This window comes from Salvia splendens, chromosome 7, assembly GCF_004379255.2.
Source record: "Salvia splendens isolate huo1 chromosome 7, SspV2, whole genome shotgun sequence".
Lineage (NCBI taxonomy): Eukaryota > Viridiplantae > Streptophyta > Magnoliopsida > Lamiales > Lamiaceae > Salvia > Salvia splendens.
Window position 1 is genome coordinate 36,589,089 of NC_056038.1, and position 24,465 is coordinate 36,613,553.

A 24,465-nucleotide genomic window follows, 5' to 3' on the forward strand; every position below is an offset into this window, starting at 1 on the left:
CACATTGATGACCAATTATTTCACCATGAGATATCTGGGAACAATAAAAACTTCATGTTTTTTTTACTGATTTTAAAGTTGTCTAAATTAGACCAAATTTCAATGTTTCCGGCAACTCACCCTAATTTTTTTACAAACTCATAATAAAATTAAGTCCCTTTTAATTTAAAAATAGTCAAGCAAATAAAAATGGCTATTTTAGGGCTCAAAACCTACTACTCTTCCTAATTTATTTCATAAAAATAATACAAGAACAACAATAATAGCTCCAATTAATCTACAAAAAGTTAGCTTTACATGTTGCCATTTCCACACAATGAATATTCTTCATGATTATATACCTCTCTCTAACCATCAATTTTTTTAAACTCTTCCAACATAAAATTAAAACAAAACATGAAAACCTTGTATTACAAAAATTAAGGTTGAATGAAACACCTTAGTATTAACAAACACTAACTATAACTAACCTTTACTTTCTGTAAAACATCAATCATCCTAAGATGTAATTGAGAAATGTAAGAACTAATGTACCTTAGAGCTCAAGGAGGTTGCAAAAATGGCAGTTGAAGATTTCCAAGCTCTATCGCTTGTTATGGAGAGGGTTAGATCCTGTGGGGACTCGCCTCTTCGACTCGAGTTCCTTGCCTACTGGAGCATGGTTTCTGTGATTTCTGGGGTGAAATTCGAACTCGTGACCTTTGTTTCTCGTGGAAGGGCGGCCGTGGAGGAGGTGGCCGGAGACGGGCGCCACGGTGGCGGAGAGGAGGAGGAGGGTGGTGGAGAGGATCAAGACAAGGTGGAAGAGAATTGACATCATGGGAAGGTTGTAGTAAAATGTGGTCACACAAGAATTGGTTTGGTACTATTATTTGAGAATAATTTTATATATAGGGTGTGTTTGTGTTGTGAAAAAGTGTAGTTTTCATATGAAAGAGTTTGTGTGTTTTGTGGTGTGTGTAGTTGTGTTGGTTGACTTTGTTGCCTCTTTTTGGATCTCATGATGAGGAGTGATATGTGACCATTTTTGGTCTTTATATTATTTGAGGCATTATAATATGAGCTGGTTATTTTATAATAATCATGTACTCCATGATAGTATATTTTTATTATACATTACAAATACTCTTTCTTTGTTCATTATGTTGGTTGTGTGTTTATCCAAATCTACCGTTTTGAATTTTTATTTTTGAGGATTAATTTTTTATTTAGACTTTTGAATAATCTTCTGCTTCTAGTGTGTATTGTTGGAACATGAGATAAAATAAAATGTACTGCCAATTATTTTTTCTATGTTATTTTCTCTCCTACTTTATAATGTAATTCACTAAACACTTGTACTATCTAAATTCATGTTAAAAAATAGAAACATTTCACGTAAATTGAGACCGAATTAAAGACTACTTTCTTTAGTTACAATTCACATAGATATACCTGAAGTGATCATTGATATATTAATAGAAGGATATCTTACTAGTATTAACTTTTAATTTGACATATGCATTATTCAAAATTTGAAATATTGGGGTGTGAAATGAAAACTGCTATTTATAGTTTTATACCAATATTTAAATGATGATGGGCTACTTAACTAGAGCCCATTGTTTGTCGCCGTGACCCAACATGAAGCTCCAATCACAGAAAATCTAATATTTTCTCTAGCATAAGACATCATCTATAAATGCAAGTTTTGGTCTCTGTTTTGAATATTGATTAGTTTTGGACATGATTTTGAATATTTATAAGTTTTGAATGTATTTCTAACAATTTAAATATTTGTAATAATTGCAACAATTTATGCAATTGGCTAATCTTTGGATAATCAATAGCTAGAGCTAATAGCTGCTATTGGATGAAAATATATACACGTTACTATAAATATCGATGGAAATTTATTTAGTTTGATGCACTAATTTAAAGGATTATAATAGGTTACATAATATTGAAATAAATGGCGTAACTTTTAATGCAAATATTAATGGGAATTTATTTCTCGAAGAAGTTACATGATAGATATAAGCTATATGAGGAATGCATAATGTTTTAGTGGGTTGGTTTATCATGATGCCTAATATTTTATAGTATTTGAATAGGTTTTTATGAAAGTAATTAAAAAATAGATAATGATTATGTATGAGTATAATAAAAAAACAAAAAAAAAATATTACATAACACAATTTCAATATATATGAGGCGAATAAATTTTGTTTGTACAAATTATAGGAATAGATTATAGATGTGAAAAGCCAAAATATATGGATTAGTTTGTTATGCCTTCAATGAAATGAAACTGTCGCGATTTAATTTGTAATCAATTCAAAATATTTAATATTCCTAATTATAATATTTGTAACTGTCACCTTATTTAAGAAATTGTATTACTAATGCTTACCCCACAAACTCTGCAGCCAACTAATGGTATATATATACCCTAGACTACCTCATACTCCAAATATATTCACACGGCCTATTAGCTTCTCCAAAATACGCAAAAGTTCATCTATTTGAAGTTATGTTTTACATCATTTCTAGCTTATAAGTTATAACTCACTTCCTCACTGTCTTCCTTCGTTGCATCAATGAATTTTCTGTAAAAAAAATGAATTTATTTTCAGCATGATTCTTACTGTTTACCAGTAGAAGTATATTTATGTTAATATATTATAAGCACTCTTCATGAGATTAATATGTTCCCAATAATGTGATTCTTCCAGAGAAAGAACTCTGAAACCATGAAATTCACTCCTCAATGATCTCTAGTCTAGCAGAACTTCATCAGTCATCAAAGTCCGAAATGTGTGTATTTTTGAAATGACTAAGTATGGAGATCAAGCAAATATTGTTCCCTTGAGATGGGATTTCCATGATCCCAAGTTTTGTCATTTCTTATCTTATTAGGTTTTTTTAGTAATTTAGCTAAAATGTTTATTGTTAATTTTTTTTTCCACGCAGGAGGTTTGGATTCAATGAACATTTTCCCACATTTAGAACAATAGATAATTGTATGTTGTCGTGTCAAGAATTACAAGTCATGAATGATTGAAGATTTTAGTTTATATAAAAAATGTTGATGGTATTTATAATTCTATTGTCAATGTTGTTTACAAAGAAATTTGCTAAAATTAACTAAATATTATTAAATTGTTATTGTGTTAGTTATGGATTAATTATGTCATGTCAATAGTATTTTAGTATTTAATTGTATGGGTGGCTAAGGAATGTAAAAGTGTTTCAACCAAATTTGATTTAATTCAAAATTATTTACTTTCACGGTTTTCATTATCTAATACTATGTGTTTATGATTTTATTCTGATTTCATTCAATTAATTTACACTTTAAAAATTTACAAAGAGGAAATAAAATGAGAAATCAATTAATTTACACTTTAAAAATTTACAAAGAAGAAATAAAATGAGTCGTGCAAGGCACGGATGTGATACTAATTTGTATAAAATTACTTCTCCATATATTTGTGTTCTAGTTTCTAACTTACTCCTTTTTATTTTGTTTCAGATAATCCACAAGTCAGCCTAACATTTTGGCAAAAGATCTATGTTTCACCTTTTACATTAGCATTTTAAATTCCAGCCACAAACTATAAATAATTGTGAATCAATAAATAATTACAATTACTCATCTATTTTTATTAATCTCCAATTACATTTATTTATTTAAATTATGAATTCTAAAAATATAAATTAATAATTAAAAAACAAAAAAGGAAAATTGTGGCCGTTCGCTCGCCACTTGCACCTCAACCAAGCCGCAACCACGCCACACCACCCGATCATGCCACGCAGCCCTGAATCTGGCTCCGCGCCGCAAACACTGCACTGGAGTAGATAATACTCTCTCCATTCATGATTAAATGCCCCATATCTGGCCGGCACATATTTTAATAAATTGTTTGACTTTATAAAGTAAAGTGAGTAGAAAAAGTTAGTGGAATGTGAGACATATTTTTATATATTAGTTTCATAATAAATGTCAATGAAATGAGTTAGTGAATTGTAGTGTCCACTAACCAAATATAGTAAAAGTGAAACGGGACATATATTAGCAGACAGACGAAAAAGGAAAAATTAGACATTTAATGACACACGGAGAGAGTACTAATATATACGTGGTGTACAATAATAGATTAGTTAAGAGTTACGTAGTTGTTTATATCCAAATCCAAACATATCAAAGTAGAGAGGTTGCATAGGTCATTATCCTCTTTTGGAAAAAGGACAAAGAAGCGTATTTAGTACGTGGGAAATGAGTAAAATGTGACAATGACCACAGAATTGTTCCTGCAAAAAGCTTAATGTTCTTGCCCATTCGGGGGCATGGGTGCCTTTGGATTTCATCGAACATATCTAGATTAAGTTTGCCATATCTAATTCTGATACAATAGTATTTTTTTTTTCTATTTTAGCCAGTAGTATTTTCTAGATTGAAGTCGTTATTCATGTCTTAATTTAAATATAGTCGAGATTTGTCTTTCTTGCATACAACAACAGAATATTGTAATTTGAATCGTAATTTTTGGTTAACTTCCGGTGAATCTCACAATTTCCAAATTCTACAGATTAAATAAACCCTAAAGTAAATCGAAATGATGGAAATGACGTTGTTTCATATGTACATAGACAACAACATTTGAAAAACCGTCGTTTTGTCCATGTAAAAATATTCACCTTCCACGTCGCCGCCATATTTATCGAAAAATTATTTCCATGAGACATTTGTGAAATATAGAAAATTTGTGGTTTAATTCGCGTGATTTGAAAAGCTACGAGATTGATTAGACATAAATCAAATGTTATGACTTAAATAACACTTTATTTGAGCAACCAAACAAAAAAAAATTAAATAAATAAAGTGAAATCAAAGTTGAGATAAGCTAGTATCTTTTGAATTTTGAAACGTCAATTTTTTGGTTAGTTGTGTAGAATATCAACCACAAAAGAATAAATCCAAATCCAAATGTGCACAAGTAAAACAGTTCCCTTTGCTGTCTAAAAATTGTGGAGCGTTGTCACAGTTATTTCACATTTTGCTGCTTAGTTTGTTTATTCAATCATTCAATTCCAATCCAACTTTATTACTACTATTCTCTTTGTTCTTATCAATACCATCTCTAACTCTCTCTTTGCAATGGTTAGTAATTAACACTGTCCACATATGCTTTGTGTGTGCAAAAATGGAGAGATTAATGAAATGTATTATTTTGCAACCACACAGGTTTTGGTTGATAGTCATGGCAGCAAAGACGACGGAGCAATGGTGGATTTTCGTGGAAATCCGGTCGATAAATCAAAAACTGGCGGCTGGCTCGCGGCCGGGCTCATCTTAGGTAACCTATGTACCATGCAATGTGCAGTGACGTAGCTAGGATTTTCGATAAAATTTCCTATAAAATGTAGCTATGCTGAAAAAAAAACTAAAAATGATTTAACTTTTTTCAATTTGAGACTATATTCGGTTAATTTGGTCTTAACTTATGAGTCTTGTCCTGCATTTTGAGTTAAGGTACGGAACTCTCCGAGAGGATTTGCGTGATGGGAATATCGATGAATATGGTGACGTATCTCGTTGGAGATTTGCATCTCTCGACCGCAAAATCAGCAAACATCGTTACTAATTTTATGGGAACTCTTAATCTACTAGGCCTTGTTGGTGGCTTCGTCGCTGACGCCAAACTCGGTCGTTATATGACGGTTGCTATTGCGGCATCCGTCACGGCTTTGGTAAGAAAAATCCAATGTCCCAAACTACTACATGTCCTAATATGTTACTATGTATAAGGTCATTAAATGTGACATTATATTATTTTTATTTGAATCATGTATTGATAGGGAGTGACATTGTTGACATTGGCCACCACCATCCCCAGCATGAGGCCTCCTCCCTGCACGGATCCACGGAGGCATCTATGCGTGGAGGCCAACAGGCGGCAGCTGGCCATGCTCTACACGGCCCTCTACACGATCGCGTTGGGGGGAGGAGGCATCAAGTCTAATGTCTCCGGCTTCGGATCAGACCAGTTCGACTCGTCTGATCCGAAAGAGGAGAAGGCGATGATATACTTTTTCAATAGATTCTATTTTTGCATTAGCCTCGGTTCCCTTTTCGCAGTCACGGTTTTGGTCTACATTCAAGACAATGTGGGGAGGGGGTGGGGCTATGGGATTTCGGCGGGCACTATGATCATCGCGGTTGGGGTGTTGCTAGTGGGGACGGCTTTGTACCGGTTCAAACGGCCTCAGGGAAGCCCCCTGACCGTCATATGGCGCGTCGTCTCCTCTGCTTGGAGGAGGAGACGTTTGCCGTATCCTCCTCAACCTGACATGTTGAATGAGTACTACAATGCCACAGTTCCTCATTCAAATAAACTTAGGTAAATACTTTTCTATTTTTTGCTTTATTTTTCCCCGTTTTACTAAACTTGACATCACTGAACTGCAACAGTTCGATGATGTCACTGCTTAGTAGAATTTCAATTTGAGAAAGTATGGTTTATTCTTAAAATTGTTTCACTTTTAGGTGCTTGGACAAGGCATCGGTAATTGAGGGCGACACACCGGCAGACGTGGCCAAAGGCGTCGCTACAACGAAACCCGCAACCGTTACTCAAGTTGAGGAAGTGAAAATGGTGGTAATGCTTCTACCAATATGGTCCACTTGCATACTCTTTTGGACAGTCTACTCCCAAATGAACACATTCACCATTGAGCAAGCCACATTTATGAACCGGAATCTCGGAGGTTTCAAGATCCCAGCCGGAAGCTTCTCCTTCTTCCTCTTCATCACAATCCTCCTCTTCACGTCCCTCAACGAGAGGGTCCTCGTCCCCTTAGCCCGATGCGTGACCCACACAAAACAAGGCCTATCCTCCCTCCAGAGGGTCGGGATAGGCCTTGTCTTCTCCATATTCGGCATGGGGGCCTCTGCCCTCGTGGAGATGAGGAGGAGGGACGCCTTCATCAACGACGGCACCAGAATCCACGCGTTTTGGCTCGTGCCCCAATTCTTCCTAGTTGGGGCAGGTGAGGCCTTCGCTTATGTGGGCCAGCTCGAATTCTTCATTCGAGAGGCCCCAGAGAGGATGAAGTCCATGAGCACGGGGCTGTTCCTAAGCACCCTGTCCATGGGCTACTTCGTCAGTAGCGTGCTCGTCACGCTGGTTGACAGCGCGACGAACAAAAAGTGGCTGATGAGTGACCTCAATAGAGGGAAGTTGGATAACTTCTATTGGATGCTTGCACTTTTGGGGGTCTTGAATTTTATGGTGTTTCTTGTGTTTGCAATGAGGCATAGGTACAAGGTGCAGAACTATGTTGTACCTCAGCAAGAGAGTACAAGCACTGATGCAGGTAATATTGCTGCTGAGGTTGCATCAGAAGGAGTTTAATTGATCTTTCATTTTGAAGATTAAGTTGGTAAAGATATGCACACCATGGAAAAAAAGTTTTTTTTCCCTTATGTATTACACATTTATTTTGAGATGTGTGTGTGTATTGTAGTGGAAATGTATCATCTGGATTTTGATTATACAAATATTTGATTTGTATATATATTTGAGTATAGTTTTTTTTAGTTTCTTTTGTTCATATGTGATTTTTTTCGTTTGCCACGTCAATCACAATTTTACGATTTACACCTAAATCCAACTTCATGAAACAATTACGAAAATACTGCCACAAAATATTTGAGCAATTGTTGTTTTACTCATGAGGATGAAAACGACCACACCATGCTCGTACCTCTACTCATATTATTGATGACATTAATTATGAAATTAAGTACTCATTCCTTCTGTCCGCGAATATGAGTCTCGTTTTTTAATTTTAGTCCGTCCGCGAATAAGAATCCCGATTCACTTTTACTATAAATGGTAATAGAGTATCACATTCTACTAACTCATTTCACTCCTATTTTATTTAAAAATAATAATATATAAGTGAGATCCAAATTTCACTAACTTTTTCCTACTCATTTTTCTTACAATTTCTTAAAATTAGTGCCGCAAAGAAATGAGACTTTTATTTACAGACGGAAGGATTATATAATGATTTTGTGTAGCGCATATTATTGGTGGCGCACGTTCACAGATTTTGTGTAAGTACCGATATGCCCTTCTAATTTGTCCAAATCCCCAAATTTCGAATTTGGTATTCGGAGGGAAAAAACATAGTTTCGAAAACCACTTGCAAACACACAGACTCTCTCCCAAATCTCTGGGAATTCTGGCAGCCATCTGCAACCTCAGATGGGGGAAATCTTAAGCCCAATTTCTAAACAAAGAGCTCCATTTTCTCCGATTAAAAGCCCTCTCTTCTCAAACGACGACAAGCTGGAGCGAGCTCAGGCGCGTGCAGCACGCGCTGCCGCCATCCGCCGCAAGCCCACCATCGTTTCCACCTCCGTCTCTTCTGATACAGAATCCTGCCTTGGGAAAGAGCAGATCCTCGACTTGTTCCATAACTGCATCAAACTCGCCAGCGAAAATGTTCGCTCTTTCTATCTTTGAATTTTCTTCCTTTTTTAGAACATTTTTATCATTTATATGTCCATGGCGTGCAGAAAATCAATCAGAAGAACACGTGGGAGCTTAAATTGATAGATCATCTCTGCGAGATTATTACGGTCGAAGACGATGATGGTGATACTGAAACCAATTTTCAGAAGGTATTTCGTATCCCCTTTTCTGCCCTAGGTAGTAATCTAGTTAGAAGTTTGTATTTTGTCTTAAATTGGAATTAATGAGCTGCACATGTGGAAATATATCTTGATTGTGCATTTCATTTTGGGTAGTTCATTACACAAGCATTCAATAACTGGCAGAAGTGAAACGCTTTTAGAAGCTGAAATTTTGTTTAACCAGGTGTTCTGGATTAAAACTTGAGCTAATTAACTTTGAAAACAGGAATAAAAGAGGCATTGTTAAGAAAAAGCAGGTCTTTGTCTTGATGGTAGAATGTGCATCACTTTTCATTGTAACAAGATTATGTTTACTAAATTGAACTGGTGAAAAGCACGAGAATGTGCGTCATTTTGGAATTTTATTTGGTATCACCTATGTCATGCATATGACGAATTAGCCTTGGAGTAATTGCATGATTGATGGTTGCTGGTGGATATCCCTCATCCATATTATTTAGGAAGCGAAAATTACTTTTTCATGAATGTGGGAATGATGTGCCTTTGGATTCTTTTCCTTAAGATTATTTGTAAATTTACATGTAGTAACCGTACTGTAGGCTAGTTGTACACTTGAAGCTGGGGTTAAGATTTATTCAATGAGAGTAGATTCCGTACATTCTGAGGCATATAAAGTTCTTGGAGGAATTAATCGAGTTGGGCTAGAAGATGAAAAAGGTCAGGTTTCACATACCTTCACGATTGGTTTGTTATTTATCTATGAATTTTTGTCCTCTTTTCAGGTTTTACTACTTCAGTTTAAGGGTGACATGTAGTATTGATGCCAAATTCGCATCATTTGGTATATTCTGATTGTGTATGTTTCCTAATATTTATTCATACAGATGGTGCTGTTGAGGATGGCAATGTCACTGCTGGAAAAGGGGAAGATGATGAGAAGAAAGAGCAAGGGAGAAAGGTTAAGTGTCTGTCTTGTATTTTATGCTCCTGCAAATATAGTCCACTTTCCTTTTCCACATCTATTAAGAAATGTATTTAAAGTATTTTCGAAAGCTTTAAGTGGCAAAAAACTTTCCAGACTACACAATTACCTACTAATCGAAAAGAAAATTTTCAACTTCAATTATCATTAAGTAGGGCTATATTTAAAGACTATTTAATGTAGCATTGATAAGAAATGGACTGTAATTCTGTAATACAGATGAAAAAGGGAATGTAAGTATTTAGTATTTGATCAAATATGTTGTAAATCTAATAACCTGTGTATTTGGTATTTAATTGTCAATGCAGTTGTCACCTTTGTCAACACTGGAGCCATCTTTTGCCTCCATAAATGTAAAGAAATTTGATGGTAAGTTGTATCTCGTGGCATGGTATCTAATAAATTATCAAATATTGGTCGTAATATCTGGTGCTATTACTATCTCATTTCTGAATGGTACTCCATTTGGCGTGTGTTAGTCTACCTGTGCCCTTGACTTTCTCTTTTATTTTAGTTGCATTTGCGGTGGATCCTCTCTACCATCAAACATCAGCACAATTCGATGAAGGTGGAGCAAAGGGTCTGTTGCTGAACAATCTTGGAGTGTATGGTAACTGCCAGGTCCTTTTTGATTCATTGGAAGTACCTGGAAAGTGTTCATCCCCCGTGGCTCGAGATGCGGGTGCTGAGATAATTGATCTGTCTTTTGCTAGTGGTAGGTAATGCTGCAGTCTGGATATTCCTGCAAGGATAGATTTGACCTTTTGTGTTTCTTTGAATGCAAATGGTTGGTTTGAACTTGATGCTTGTTGATTATGTTATTTTGAATTTGTTCAGAATGCATTGAACAGATGGTGTCGGATATGCTCAAGAGTTCTGAAATATCTCCCAGCCTTGGGGCTATAGTAACTCAATTGGAAACAGATGACCCAAGACATTCTCAATCATTTTCTCCTGGGCAAGTTAATGAAAGACTCGACAGGGATGATGATGTATCTGCCGACACATTTGGGGACTACGGAGCTTGGGATGATGATCATGATGATCAATCAAGTGTGATAGATGAGGAGGCTATTCATAATCACGATACAACGTTCCCAAGCCAGCATGAAGTTCCTTATGTGGTAGATATTTCATTGCTTCAACCTCAACATCGACTTTTTCATGTTTCAATGTCAGAATGAAAGTTATGGGATAGCATGAATCATTTTGCAGGGTGACGAACAGTCAAATGCTTATGACCTCGATGAGGATGGCAGAACTGAGGAAGTTGACGGCTATTTGTTTTTAAGTTTGGGGTTTTCAACCAAGCAAAATGCTTGGGCAGGTCCCAATCATTGGAAATTCCGGAAATCAAAAGGTCAAATTTAGGCTTCACCATGCACCTCAACTGGTTTCTCTTTTTGGCTTCTCTCTTTCTTTGAAATGAAATGCCGACTTCTTCTGCAGAACCTGAGGTTCCAGCTGAGGAAAGTGGATCACCAAAGGCGAAGAAAACGAAAACCAAGAAAGCAGATCTGGATATTGATTTTTCAAACAGTATTGACACTGATATTTGGCAATTAATTGCTCCTCCAAAGAATCCCAAGTCCCTATTACTTCCAGCAAATAGAGCACCTTGCAACACCAGACTTCCTGAAGATTGTCACTACCAACCAGAGGATCTCGTGAAGCTGTTTTTGCTACCCCATGTTTTGGTAAACTTACAACGTCTCACATAGTGCACTTACCTTTTCCATTAATAGGGACGATAAAGTAATATCTATTTTGTTGTATTTTGCTGCAGTGCCTTGGAAAGAATAGAAAGAAGAAAACTGGTAAGTTTTACTGTTATGCTCTGTTGTGTATTGTTACATAAAAGGCGTTGTCTACTTATTTATAATAAGGATACAAAAGTACTAATATAGTGAGATACTAATTACTGTGGTCAGATAATGAAAATCAACAAAGAGATGGGTTTGAAGCAATGCCATCTTGGGATGATGGAGATGATTTCAGTGGCGGCATGGATGATGGACATGGTTATAGTGATGCCGACGAGCCAACAAGCACCCTTGTTTCTCAACCTCGACAGGTTTGTTGGTCTATAAACATGCCTTAGTCATGCCGTCTTACCTCTCTCTCATATACTTGATTGTACTCAGGTGAGCAAGGTTGAGGTCCAGTATGATAAGACTTCGAAACAAGTAGATGTTCATGCGCTAAAGGAAACGCTATGGGGCCATATACAACTGAATCAAAGCCCAGTTGAGGTAACTAATTTAGATTTTGTACACTGTTATTCCACCACAGCTGCAGTAACACAAACTTGTATAACAAACGTGCCGTTTCAGGAAGAGGCACGGAGCAAAGAGCCTATCTCCTTCAAGCAAGTCTTGGCCAATTTCCCAGATAGCTGCAGAGCAGCAGCATCTGTTAATGACATCTCAACACATTTGTGCTTCATATGCCTTTTACATCTAGCAAACGAGCATGAGCTGCAGATCCTCGGCTCCCCCACCTTGGACGACCTCGGCATACACCTCAAACCCCAAAACTAGCTAACACGATTTGACTTTTGAGGTAACCTCGAAGCTCCACCTAGTTCGCATTGCTGCATTGTGCGCGTTGTGTAGAGTTCTCGTCGTGCGGTATTGAAGTAACCTCACGGATAACAAGACATATGGGTAGTTTTAGTCTTGTATTATATATTGTCCATCGAAGGCATTATAATTTGATCAGGAGCAAGAGTGTTTGCCTCTGATGTTTATTGTGTTTTGTTGTGTTATCTTAAAAAAAAAAGCTTTTTATGCAAGTATAATTTGTGAATTCTCCATTTCAAATTTCAACCATCTTTCCACTTTTCTTGATTTTTTTTAATAAAAGTATAGTAATATCAACTCATTTAAATCCTAATCCTTTCTTAAAATGGATTTTCTTACAGATAGATATGTACACGGACATTAATAGTAGATATTGTTTTGTTAATTAATTTACTCGGGCAAATCCTAAATTCTATTCCAAATAGAGTAGGAAATACATTTAATTTCCCTGTACTCCCTCCGTTCCATAATAGTGGGGGTATTTCTTTTCGGTACAGAGATTAAGAAAAATTGTGCTAAGTGAGTTAAGTAAAGGAAGAATAAAGTAGGAAAGGAAAGAGTAGAGAGATTTGTTGACTTTTACTAAAAAATGAAATGACTGCGCTATTATGGAACGTACTAAAATGGTTAAATGACACCACTACTATGGAACGGAGGGAGTATATATTAATTAGTGATCATAACATGAAACATTATTCCAAAATAGCAATGGAACCACTCCTTTCCCAAGCTCTCCGTTTGGTCCGTGAAGTAAGATCCGCCTCCCCTGCAGACCTACGGCGAATTCCTCCGTGTCCTGGAACAATACCGCGGAAGAACCATCGATCCTTTCATCGTCGTTTACTCCGTCCAAACCCTCCTCTCCGACCAGCCTAACCTATTCGCCGGCTTCAGCCACTTCACGCCGCGCCTCCATCCCTCCGCCCCGGCCGGGTTCACATGCACCGAGTTCCTGAACCAAGGTGTTGGTCATATCGAATAAATTTCGAATTGTTTGACATTAGTATGATGTATGTAGTTTGATTCTAGCATTTGTTACCATTGTAGTTACATGGATTACATTAGTACGTTATGCAATGTAAGTAATTTCTCTTTCTTTTTTAAGATTTCCTTGTTGTTTATATTTGGTTTGATTTTAAGGTTTTAATGTCTTTAATTTTATTGTTTATATTTGGTTTGATTTTAGGGTTTTAATGCGTTTAATTTTATAAATTAAAAAATTTAATGCTTATTGATACCACAAATAATTTTAAAATATCAGAATTTATAATCTTACTTTGACTCGATAAAAATATATAGATCTATTTTTATATTATTAATTTTATAATAAAATATTTATAATGATTTAATTAAGTAGGTATGAGAGTTGCATCATATACACCGGAGCTCAAATAAAACTCTCTATCAACCATCTATTCTAAGTTTAGGATAAGAGATGACAAAACATTAGTGATCAACAGAGCTCTCTCTCTCTCACACACAACACAAAGGTAGCATCTATAGTAGGTTTAACAACAGACTTGACAAAGCAAGCAAATTAGAAACATAATTAGCTAAAACTGTTATGCACAGACAACTAGATTTTGCAATCATCAACAACAAACTCTAACATAACTCAAGCAAATACAAGGTCCAAAATCTAAAACTGCAGCAAAATAACACGGGACCCCAAACAAGCACGTCGTTAATGAATAAACACCCTCTGCATCCTAATACATACAATGATGTGTGTGTGTTCTCCGCGCTCCATTCATGGTCGTGCACGACACAAGGAGGCGGATAGTTAAATATCTTAGTCAGTGCAGACGTGGGAAACAATTAACAGAAGTAGCCAATAGATAGTGAAAGAAAGCCTCTGGCTTTTTTTTATGGTTCAGCATCTCTCTGCACTGTACATTTCCATGGTACAACAATAATGCTAGAGCTACTATGTGCTGCTATGCAAGAAAAGAGAACAACCTCGCGATGATGCATCCCGACCAATGTGTCACCTCTTCCTGCGCTTTGGCTCCACCTAGTAATGAAAATCGAAAAAACAAGTGTGGTTAAACTTCAGAAACGAGAATTTTAAAGGCTAATTTGAATTGTGCACAAATTGCAAACACGCTGTTTTATAGATGACAGCGAATGGCGCAATCGAGATGGGGTAGGGACATTACCGTACGCAGAAAGATTCATATTTTGCTATTCCTAGTATTTGGTAACTGAACGAGGCACGGGATCAACTTCATTTGCTAAGAATAAACGGAATGTTGATGAAAAAACATTATAGACTCTTAACATGCGGGCCAATAGTAAAAGCGGTTTAACTTTTCATGCAAGGAGCATTCCAAGAGGCCCGTTTTAAGTATCGTACTAGCAAGTCTGATCTCTGAAAGTAGTCAAAATGGTTTTCGAAACACACTATCACTTCTTCAACTGTCGCCTTTTTCAACCTTTCTAGTTAAATATGTAGCCCACTAGTCTATTTTTCAGCAATAAATCCGGGTTATCACATGACCATTGTTATATTATAAACATATTCAAAAGCCACAATACATAACTTAATATTTACTCTAATCCAAAACATCTGTTACCTTTCCCTCATCATCAGATGAGACCAGGGAAGAGTTCAGTGACCTTTTGGCATCATTATCTGATGAACAATCAGAGCATAAGAAATGGTCCAATTTCTTCGCTTCTTCGATGGCCATGCCCATACATGAAGGATGAAACCTTCAAAAGAAGATTCGTTAAAAACTTTAATTGTCTTCGGTTACAATATTACAAAAAGGCAAACTCACAGTAACCCTTTATAGCTCATGTCCTCGACATAGGAAGTGTAAACAGCTAAACCAAACAATTACACATCTATATCATCTCCATATTTAAGTGCTATAAGTTAATCTAACTGCAAAACTCGGATAGCTTCCGAAAAGAAACCTTCTAGCTCTTCTACTAGGCACCCTGACAATCTTTAAAGATAATAAAGCATCAAATATATGATTAAAAACAATACTATGAATTACAGTGCTCCAAGAAATGGCTTTTTCTACAGAAATGTGTGATTCATTTTAATTAATGCATATGCAGAAGTGCAATGATCACTTTCATCCACAAGGAAATTTATCCATTATTTATCATAACTATAAAGGTGTGGATGGGAATGATCATTGCACTTTCTGCATATGCATTAAAAAAAATGGATCATGCATTTCTGTAATGTGTTTCCAAACATGCATTTAATTAACGCGTTTTTAAACACATACCATATTTATAAGTCCAAAAAAAAAAGTTTCCCCTACCAAGAATCTATATCCTATTTTTACCTTAAAGTAGAAAAACACCCCAAGAATTCTGAAATTCTTAATTCACACAATCCAGGCACCGAGAATGTTGAAAGATCAAACGGCTTAAGAACTAATCAACAGTAAAACAACTATTTACACAATGTTATTTTGGTGAACTATTAGAATATTCATAAGAATTGTAGAAGGAAGAAACATCTAGCGCTTCACTTGCTCATAGAATATAGAAGGAAGCTTGCACATAGAAGATAGAAGTATCGTACCAGTCCTTGCATCCCTCACACTGCACCATGAGATCATCGGGGTTATAAGGCATCTCACATTTGCAATACCTACACATATGACAGAAGCCAATAAGTTGCTTGAATTATTAGCAAAACTAATATTCACTTCTTTATTTTAATACTGATCCACTGAATCTTCAAATTTTTATCACTCACACAGCCACACGATCGGGAGTAAACCCTCCAGTTGCAGCCTTGTACTCAAACCTACAAAAGTAATCCTCTGTGCCGACATTCTCAAGCTTCGTGTAGTTCTTGAAGGAATGTACAATGCACTTGCCTTCGATCGTGTGAGCACTCTGCACATCGAAGTGGTCGGACAAGAACAGCTCCTTCGCGCCATGGAACTGCCTGCGACCCCCGATGGATTCCTCAGGGCGGTAGTACCACCTGACCCGTACTTTCACATTGTTCCTATGATCAGCTTCGATGTTCTCCACTTTGGCCACGTATGGAGCCTTGTCTGAGTCAGATGGCCTCATCAACACACAATCACCCGCTACAACAACACCCCACATTCTTTAGTCCAACAAACTTCAAGATTTTATCTCGAATGATGCAAGATATGCACACAATGCGCATGTGTAAACATATATATATATATATCATTATAGACATGTTGTACCCGAAAATGAACACGACCCAGGAGTTGAAACACAAAAAGACTAGTTTTTTACAAGAAACACTAGTCCAACAAAAACTATACAATCAATAACTCCGAGATTCAAACTAAACTCGAGGCATAGAAATGTTAGCTGCACGCCCGCCACATACAACGCAATGCAATAGCTACGAAAGCACCAAACACACCCCACCACTTCAAGACCAAACCAGCATCCACATAAACAACTGAAATGAAGGCAACACAAACATCTAGAAAAAAAATTAAAACTATCAACCAACTCCAACAATAAATTACTACTTTCACATTCCCAAAAAACCAAGGTGGAGCAAAAAAATTTACTCTAAATCGTGCGCCACATAACATAAGTCACACGCATGAAAACAAACCGCGCAAGAATCACAGCCCAAGATCAAATTTTTATGATCGATAGCAGCATAAAATGAACTGGGCAGTTAGCATTGAGCCCCAAAATACCCAAAAAAAATAGTTATTAAAAAAAATAGCAGCAAGAGTAAAAAATCAATACGTCTAACGACTTTGTTGGTGCCCTTGATATTGTATGAATCAAGATCCTTTTTTCCAGGCTTTGTCTTCGCCATCCCTTCTTTCTCTCAGCTGAGCAGCTCGATTGAGTGACTACTTTATCTTCTGAAAAATTGGCCAAATTAAAAGATATACGGGATTTAGTTTTCACCCACGAGGTGCAGGTGAATTTGGCTTGATTATGCAGAAATAGAGATTGAGAAGTAGAAACCCTAGAACCAGATTCGAAGAGAGAGAGAGAAGGGTTGGGGTGGAGGAATTTGGTGGAAGAACACTGGTTTGGAGTTCAGTCTGGCCTGGCCGTCCCTTCTTGTTTTTTCCTTTTCTTTCTCATTTTAATTTTTAATTATGACTTTTTTGTGTAAAATTTCTTAAAGAAGCTGCAATATTTTTCACATTAAGGGCATCGCAGCGGTACGGATGTCCCTGCGGACATCCCAAAAACACCTCCAGCCACATCATACGGACTTCCCACTGCGGATGCCACGTCATACGGACATCCCACTGCACAGTGGGGGACATCCCGACAGACTTCCCATATTAAAAAAAATCACAAATTCACCAATTTAACAATTTATGGAATTAAGCAATTTACGAAAGTAAAATTTCAACACAAATATAGAGAAAATGAGAACACTTTATTTTAAAAAAAAACATACTTAATTAAAAAAATACATAAAAAAATTACATAAATATAAAAAAAACCGCCTTCTCACTCCTCGGATTCCCCGCCGCCGGTACCCTCGTCACCGCCGCCACCCCCTCGCCGTCGCTATCCGACATCTCGTCGAACCCCAAATCGCACCGCATACTGTTGAGGGGTTTAAGCTTCCGCTTGTAATGGGGTCAGTCGCTTGACGCCATTCAAAAATGTGTTAGAAAGAGAGAAACTTGTTAAAACAAGTGGTGTGATTGAAATGAAGTGCAACGAGACGTATTTATAGAAGGCGGAAGTCCGCCATTGCGGATGCTCAAAGTGGACAACTCATACTCAACTCATCTTCAACTCTCTTCCGCCACATCAGCATTTTATCATCAGTCTACCTTCAGTCATACTTAACCCATCTCAATTTTTACATCACTATCTCTATGATTCATTTTACGTGTTTATCAAATACTCACCCGTCCTATTGAAGATTATCCACTTTTCTTTTTAGTTTGTCCCAATCAAGATGACTCATTACTAAAAATAGAAATACATTTCTCTCTACTTTATTGTCTCTCTTACTTTATTCTCTCCACTTCACACACAAAATAAAGTTGCATAAATTCTCATGCCGTAAGGGGTCATCTTCCTTGGGACGGAGGAAGTACTATAAAAGAACAAATAAGAAATAAATTGAAGGAAAAAAAAAACGCATATTTCATTAAAAAAATTCTACAACCGCGTTCCATCACTAATCCCATTATCACTCAACCTCAATTCTTGCTCCAGTTGTCGCATGAGAGCCTTGTACTTCTTCTTGTCTCTCGGGTTGGTTTTGGCAGTCGATGCCTTGATCATCTCGAACAGCGTTTTCTGTTGTTGGATCTTGACGCTTTTCGCCCAATCTTCTGACCCCGCCATCGATTAGGCTTCCGATGATCCGTTGACCACTTTAACGCCTATTGGATGCATCTCAGAAGGAGGCGAAAGCAATTGATCGCCATTTTCGGTAATGTCGATGGAGTCTTGTTGTAGCATTATGACAGTGTGATCTTTAAATTTATGACGTCAAGTTCATTATGATGTCTAATCTTTAAATTTATGTTTATTTATTAAAAATGTAGTGAGATGGGACAAGTATAACATAATTTGGTGTTGTTGAATTGAAACAAAAATGTGTTTAATCAGGTTAATCTCTTTTATGCTTAATTAAACCAATCGTTAATCTACAAGTTAGTCCTTTACTTATTTGACAATGAATTGTGGCACTTATCAAATTATATTATATTATATGATCAGTTTTGCATTTCCATTAATTTTAGAGGGGTGTATAATCGGATTGCGAGTATTGGACCTGAGCTGGTCTGAATGAATGGGCAACTGAGCAGGGCTTGAGATTTGCCAAAATGTTAAAAGTATTGGGCCTATGAAATGACCACAGAAAGCCCAATACTGATTATAGTTGAATACAAGTAGTAAGTAGTAGTAGTATTACTAACAATATTAATTTACTATAGTTTGTTTGAAATATCCTTATCATGCATGGTAGAAACCTTCTTATATCTGATTAAATTTTCAGACTTGATAAGTATTTTCAAATTTATAAACAATATAAGTATATAATAATTTGTCTACAATACACATAATTTAAAACAAACATTATGACTAGTCATACCACAAATTTTCTATGTTAATGGATTGCAGTTGAAAATGAAAATGAAAATGAAAATGTTTAATAAGAGGATCGATACGGAATTGTCACACAGTAAAATCGGTGAAAACTCCAAAGATAAAAATACTGGCTCGGCAACATTGCTATTTACACCGCCACTGTGTGTTTTGAAGGATAATTATAAAAATTACTGCAACAAATACTTTAGAAGAAAACTTTATACTTTCACAATTCAACACGTCTTTATTGTGTAAAAGTTGATTTTTTTCCAAAGTCAAAACAATCTTCTCCCCTTTTATATATTGGTATAAATAGCAATAAAGATATAAAGCAGAAAAGCATAGTATAAAGCTAATATACCAATATACTGAGCGGAAAAGAGTAAACCTACCAAACTTTATTAATCTTTAAGCTGTCATGCATTTTTTTTAAATGACCAGTATAATTCACAACCGCAATCTCGCCATAAGCTCTTATTTTAGAAAAAAAAAATTTGTAATCAGATAATTTTACGTAGTATTAGTAGGGCTGGCAATTTTTGACACGACACGATAATCTGACACGAATCCGCACGAAATTATTGGGTTGGGGTCAAGTCTTATTGGATTCGTGTCCTTATCGGGTTGACCCATTAAGAACCCGATAATTTTGGGTTGGGTTCGGGTCGGATGCGGGTTGGATACGGGTAACCCATTAAGAAATAATATTATTATTTTTATTATTATTTAAAAATATATATTACTTTATTTTTTTAATTTCTTATAAATTAGGTTTAAATAGTATAAAACGAATTTTAATTGTGTAAATTAGGTTAAAAATTAAGGTTTAATCGTGTAATATTAGGTTTTAATCGTGTAATATCAGGTTCGGGTTGTTATCGTGTCGTGTCAACCCATATTATATCGTGTCGATAACGGGTTCGTGTCGGGTGCGGGTCGTGTTCGGATTTGAAGGTAGCAGGTCGGATTCGTGTTCGGATTTATAGTTTTCTTAACAGGTCGGGTTCAGGTTAGGCCTTATTGGGTTGGGTCATTATCAGGTTGACTCGATAACGACCCAATCCGCACGATTTGCCAGTCCTAAGTATTAGTAATAAAATACAATCTGCTCACTCAAAATGCGTACGAAAACAAAATGTTATATGTATTACAAGAGAGAGAGAGAAAAAAAACAAGGATACTACTAAAAAAACGCATCCATGCTATACTATTGAACATCAATTACACCAAACTTCTGTTTTTTTCTTTCACAATCAACTTTCCTATAATAAACAGTATTACACTACCATGAGCTATAAGAGTTTCAGGGTTATACCAACTGCTGGTTTTCTTTCCAGTCCTTCCTTGTAGGCAGCTCGTCAACATCAAGGCGTTTGTCGACCAACGTCCTGCCAAAACCACGACGGACGAAAAGACTCTGGGGTCACATGATTTATTCACACTAGATATGGAGAAGAAGAAAATGTGATGGAAAATCCCTTTTGGACCATTCTGTCTGGCAGGGAAACACCTACCAAGAAACACATCCATTATGATCAAACTGATAATCTTCTACCAAACGGAACAAGATTTGATTCATACAGTTGGAATTTGGACTGTTTCAGTCCTCTCCACATGACATTAATACAGTATAATTTCCAATGGTGGCCCATCTCTTCCAACTAATGTGTGGATGTATTTATTGTTAATTAAGAGCAACTTGTTGCTGCTTTCTTACTATCAATGAAATCACATTTGCATATGTAAAGTATAGTGCCCCCTTTCCCTTTAAGCCCTCTAGAGATGTGAGATGTTTTTTTACCAAGTTCGAATCTCAGAAACGCCTTACCACGCCTCGTGAAAGGTAAAGTTGATATGCAAATCACATTTGCATATGTAGAGTGTAGAGTCCTTTTATCCCTTTTGAGATGAGAAGTATTTTTTACCTAGTTCGACTCTCAATAACGCCCTACTACGCCTCGTCAAGGATAAAGATGGCATGTGGTGCTGTTGATAAACAAAGAGCCAGCCTTTGGCTAGGAGGGGTAAATCCCCCACCCCACCCAGTCAACATATATTCACTTAATGCTGGTTCTCAAATTATCAAAATTACAAGATAGATATTTTTGCCCCCACCAAGATATTTTGTGGCTGGATGGTTATTGAGGGAGAATTAGGTGGCAAGTTGATACTATACCTAATAATCTCTCAGCCCCTTTAGCCCTCTTGAGATGTGAGGTGTTTTATACCTAGTTCGACTCTCACATACGCCCTACCACGCCTTGTGTAAGATAAAGATGGTATGTGGTGTTGTATGACACACAATAGTCAATTACAGGGACAGTGCCAGCCTTTGGCTAGGACCGGCAAATGTGCACACAAATTTCCCCCAATATATGTATTCACTAAATGCTCCTTCTCAAATTATCAAATTGATGACGGAGAATTAGGTGGCAAGTTGATTCTATTCCTAATCATCTCTTATCTGTATTCATATTCTTTTACACAACCAATTCTTGCTATGAACTATAAACAATCATATTCATCCATACCTAATAAAACAGTTATTCAAATAGGGACTAATCTACAGTTCGACATATATGATATACCAATGATTGATCACACGCTCTAATCCAGAAAAGATAATTCTTTAAACTCATAGAATTAAAAAATCAAGCAAATCAAGAAGGAATCATTACCTAATTAGTCCCTCCACGTTCTTGAAAACAAACTAGTTAGCCTGTTCCCAGAGAGTCTCTGCAACGCCTTTTTGGCACCGACTACATCCATCTCAACCAACCTCTGCAAATGGCCGTGGACACCAGCTGCCACGAGCCTTTTCCGACAACCATGGCTCCCTCCAGCCATAATAGCTGCCACCACCGACACTGGGGACTTCTTTGAAAGCACCTCAAACCTAGGATCCAGCATCTGTGCCAGCCTCATTAGACTCTTCTCATCTCTCACCAGCTCCTTCCTATTCGGTTTCACAGATAACAACGATGTCAGGGCCTTGGCCGCGACCTCCTGCACTCCATCAGGTTTCACTGCCTCCATTAACCGCACTAATGAACCCATACAACCAGCAATCACAATCTTGTTACGGTCACTAATTGATAATTTAGCAAGCAATGATGCTGCAATGTGCTGCAACCTAATGTTTTTCCCAAGCTTAATCAGATCAGCTAGCTGTACTATGAACATAGTTGATTCAGATAATATGCGATTGCTCATTTCATCATCAGAAAATGAGTAAATCGCGCGTAGAACGTGTTCTACAGTTTCAGCAACAGGACATTCGTAAAATAACTGCACCAATTTCTGCAAACCTTTCTCCTGCAGCAGTAAATTGCGGATTTTATCGCTTGTGGAAGCGAGAACTGATATGCAATTCGCTGATTTTCCTTGCGCAGATGCGTTTCCTGAAACAAGCAAGTCGATTAGAACAGGAACAGCGCCTTCTTCAGCTAACGCAGCTCGAATATCTTCAACCACGGAAACATTCCTGATCGCGCCAACGGCGTACGATTGAGCGATGAGAGAACCAGATTTGCATAGTTCGATCAGTACAGGAACGCCGCCGTAGGCGGAAATCGCCCAGGCGTTGTCGTGGTCGGCTGTGATAAACTCGACGGCCATCGCCGCCCTCTCCTTCACCTGCACTGAGCTACACTCGATTATCCTGAGTAGAGGACCTAAAGCCCCTTCCTCGAACACGCATTTCCGCGGAAAATCGCCGGCGGCGACCAGCAGCGACACGGCGTGGACCGCCAGCTCTCTGACGGATTCGTCGCCGCTCGAATCGAGCAGCGATGTCAGGCATCTCATGTCTCCTTCTCTCGCGACGATCATCGCTGACTTGCTATCTTCAATCAGCAGCTGAATCAGCGAATCCAACGCCTTCAGCTTGAATTCCAGGCCTCCGATCTGGAGCCGCGCGAAGAGGTCTCTTACAAAAAACGTGAGCTCCTCCTTGGAGGAGGCGGAATTAGGGCGGGAGAGGACAATGGCGGTGGAGTGATGGAGGACGCCGGAGCGGAGGAGGAGCTCCAGGTCGTTGATTTGCTTCGACAGCCACCCCGTCGCCATGTCGAGGTCGGATTGCATCAGCAGCTTGCCGCGGCCGGCGGCCTCGCCGCAGCAGTGGTGGCAGAGGATGTCGGTGCGGCGGAGGGTGGAGAGGAGCGCGGGGAGAAGCGTCGGGAGGAGCGGATTGTCCGACCAGTGCGGAGAGTCGTTGATTTCGGCGGTGAGGGTTTGGACGGCGCCGAGCTTCGAGCGGAGCACTTGCCATCGCGCGGCGAAGGAGGTGACGGAGAGAGTGGAGGGGAGGAGGTCGGCCAGGAGCAATGAGATTTGGTGGAGAGTCTCCGCGGTTGGCGGTGGCGGGACGGTGGCGGGAGGCATTTCTTTATATTTATTTTTTGCAATTTATTTTCTGCTTTTGTGATGTTTACGAGTGTGATTCAGTATTATATTATGCCCTAAAAAGTCTGGAAATGCATGTGAAATAATAGAAGGGAGAAGGGTGGTGGGCGCCGCCGTAGGCTGTTTAGTGTGTGTGAAGGAGGGATTTGGATCCTCTACGGTGCACTGTACTGCTGTGCACCTAATAAAATAATTTTTTAATAATAAATTTTTTTTTTTTTTTTTATGTGTTGTGAGGTGCACAGCAGTGCTGTGCACCGTAGAGGATCCAAATCCGTGAAGGAGAGTGGTGGTAAAAATGGTCAAAAGAGGAAGACGAATTTGTAGATTTTATTGTCACATTAAATTAAATTTACATACAAATTTTATTGGTGTATAGTTAAATATTGACTCATTTTATAAAAATGATAATAAATAATTAAATAAAAAATGTTAAAATAAAATAGAGAATAAGGTTGAAAAGAATTTTTATAACATTATCCTCTTTTTCATTTTACCATTTTTCCAAGTGCATAAAATACGAATATAGTTATATTTAAGTGCTATTTTATAGCGATACTTACCATTCTAACAGATGTTTTTAGTAGGAGTTTATTTTAATAAAAAAATATTATGTGAATTGCGTAAATACAAATATAGTTTTGCGCCTTGTTGTGAGTGCTAATTTGTAGTGATACCAACTGAAGGAGATTAGATACGCCATCTATACAGCTGTTTATGATACCATCAAACAAATCTGTCATGTCAATTTTAATAGAGATTGGTATTACAAGTAAGGATATTATCTC

The 24,465-nt window shown here is 37.4% G+C and overlaps 4 protein-coding genes across 5 annotated transcripts; 2 read left to right on the plus strand and 2 right to left on the minus strand.

Moving 5' to 3' along the window:
- Nucleotides 1-5,042: 5,042 nt before the first annotated feature.
- On the plus strand, nt 5,043-7,583 carry LOC121811627 (protein NRT1/ PTR FAMILY 6.4-like). The gene is made up of 5 exons (XM_042212502.1): nt 5,043-5,146; nt 5,231-5,342; nt 5,519-5,736; nt 5,845-6,386; nt 6,533-7,583. Exons 1-5 carry the CDS (start codon nt 5,144-5,146, stop codon nt 7,398-7,400), a joined length of 1,743 nt encoding a protein of 580 aa, XP_042068436.1. The 5' UTR covers nt 5,043-5,143; the 3' UTR covers nt 7,401-7,583.
- A 575-nt stretch (nt 7,584-8,158) lies between these two features.
- Nucleotides 8,159-12,460, plus strand: LOC121810879 (condensin complex subunit 2-like). The gene is made up of 13 exons (XM_042211602.1): nt 8,159-8,498; nt 8,573-8,677; nt 9,250-9,367; nt 9,535-9,608; nt 9,941-10,001; nt 10,147-10,347; nt 10,470-10,756; nt 10,848-10,992; nt 11,082-11,329; nt 11,419-11,449; nt 11,564-11,706; nt 11,777-11,884; nt 11,966-12,460. Exons 1-13 carry the CDS (start codon nt 8,259-8,261, stop codon nt 12,170-12,172), a joined length of 1,968 nt encoding a protein of 655 aa, XP_042067536.1. The 5' UTR covers nt 8,159-8,258; the 3' UTR covers nt 12,173-12,460.
- A 1,274-nt stretch (nt 12,461-13,734) lies between these two features.
- On the minus strand, nt 13,735-17,298 carry LOC121811267 (chromatin remodeling protein EBS-like). The gene is made up of 6 exons (XM_042212092.1): nt 17,165-17,298; nt 16,937-17,058; nt 15,942-16,284; nt 15,765-15,833; nt 14,791-14,929; nt 13,735-14,228 (listed from the first exon to the last, which is right to left on the minus strand). The coding sequence occupies exons 2-6, from the start codon at nt 17,007-17,009 to the stop codon at nt 14,202-14,204; spliced, it is 651 nt and encodes a 216-aa protein (XP_042068026.1). The 5' UTR covers nt 17,010-17,058; nt 17,165-17,298; the 3' UTR covers nt 13,735-14,201.
- A 3,150-nt stretch (nt 17,299-20,448) lies between these two features.
- Nucleotides 20,449-23,781, minus strand: LOC121742392 (protein CELLULOSE SYNTHASE INTERACTIVE 1-like). 2 transcript variants are annotated; one of them, XM_042135514.1, is made up of 2 exons: nt 21,949-23,781; nt 20,449-20,780 (listed from the first exon to the last, which is right to left on the minus strand). In XM_042135514.1, exon 1 carries the CDS (start codon nt 23,654-23,656, stop codon nt 21,953-21,955), a length of 1,704 nt encoding a protein of 567 aa, XP_041991448.1. In that variant the 5' UTR covers nt 23,657-23,781; the 3' UTR covers nt 20,449-20,780; nt 21,949-21,952. The 2 variants fall into 2 exon arrangements, with proteins under 2 accessions (XP_041991448.1, XP_041991449.1); XM_042135515.1 differs by having other exon boundaries at nt 20,449-20,658; nt 21,949-23,780.
- Nucleotides 23,782-24,465: the final 684 nt, after the last annotated feature.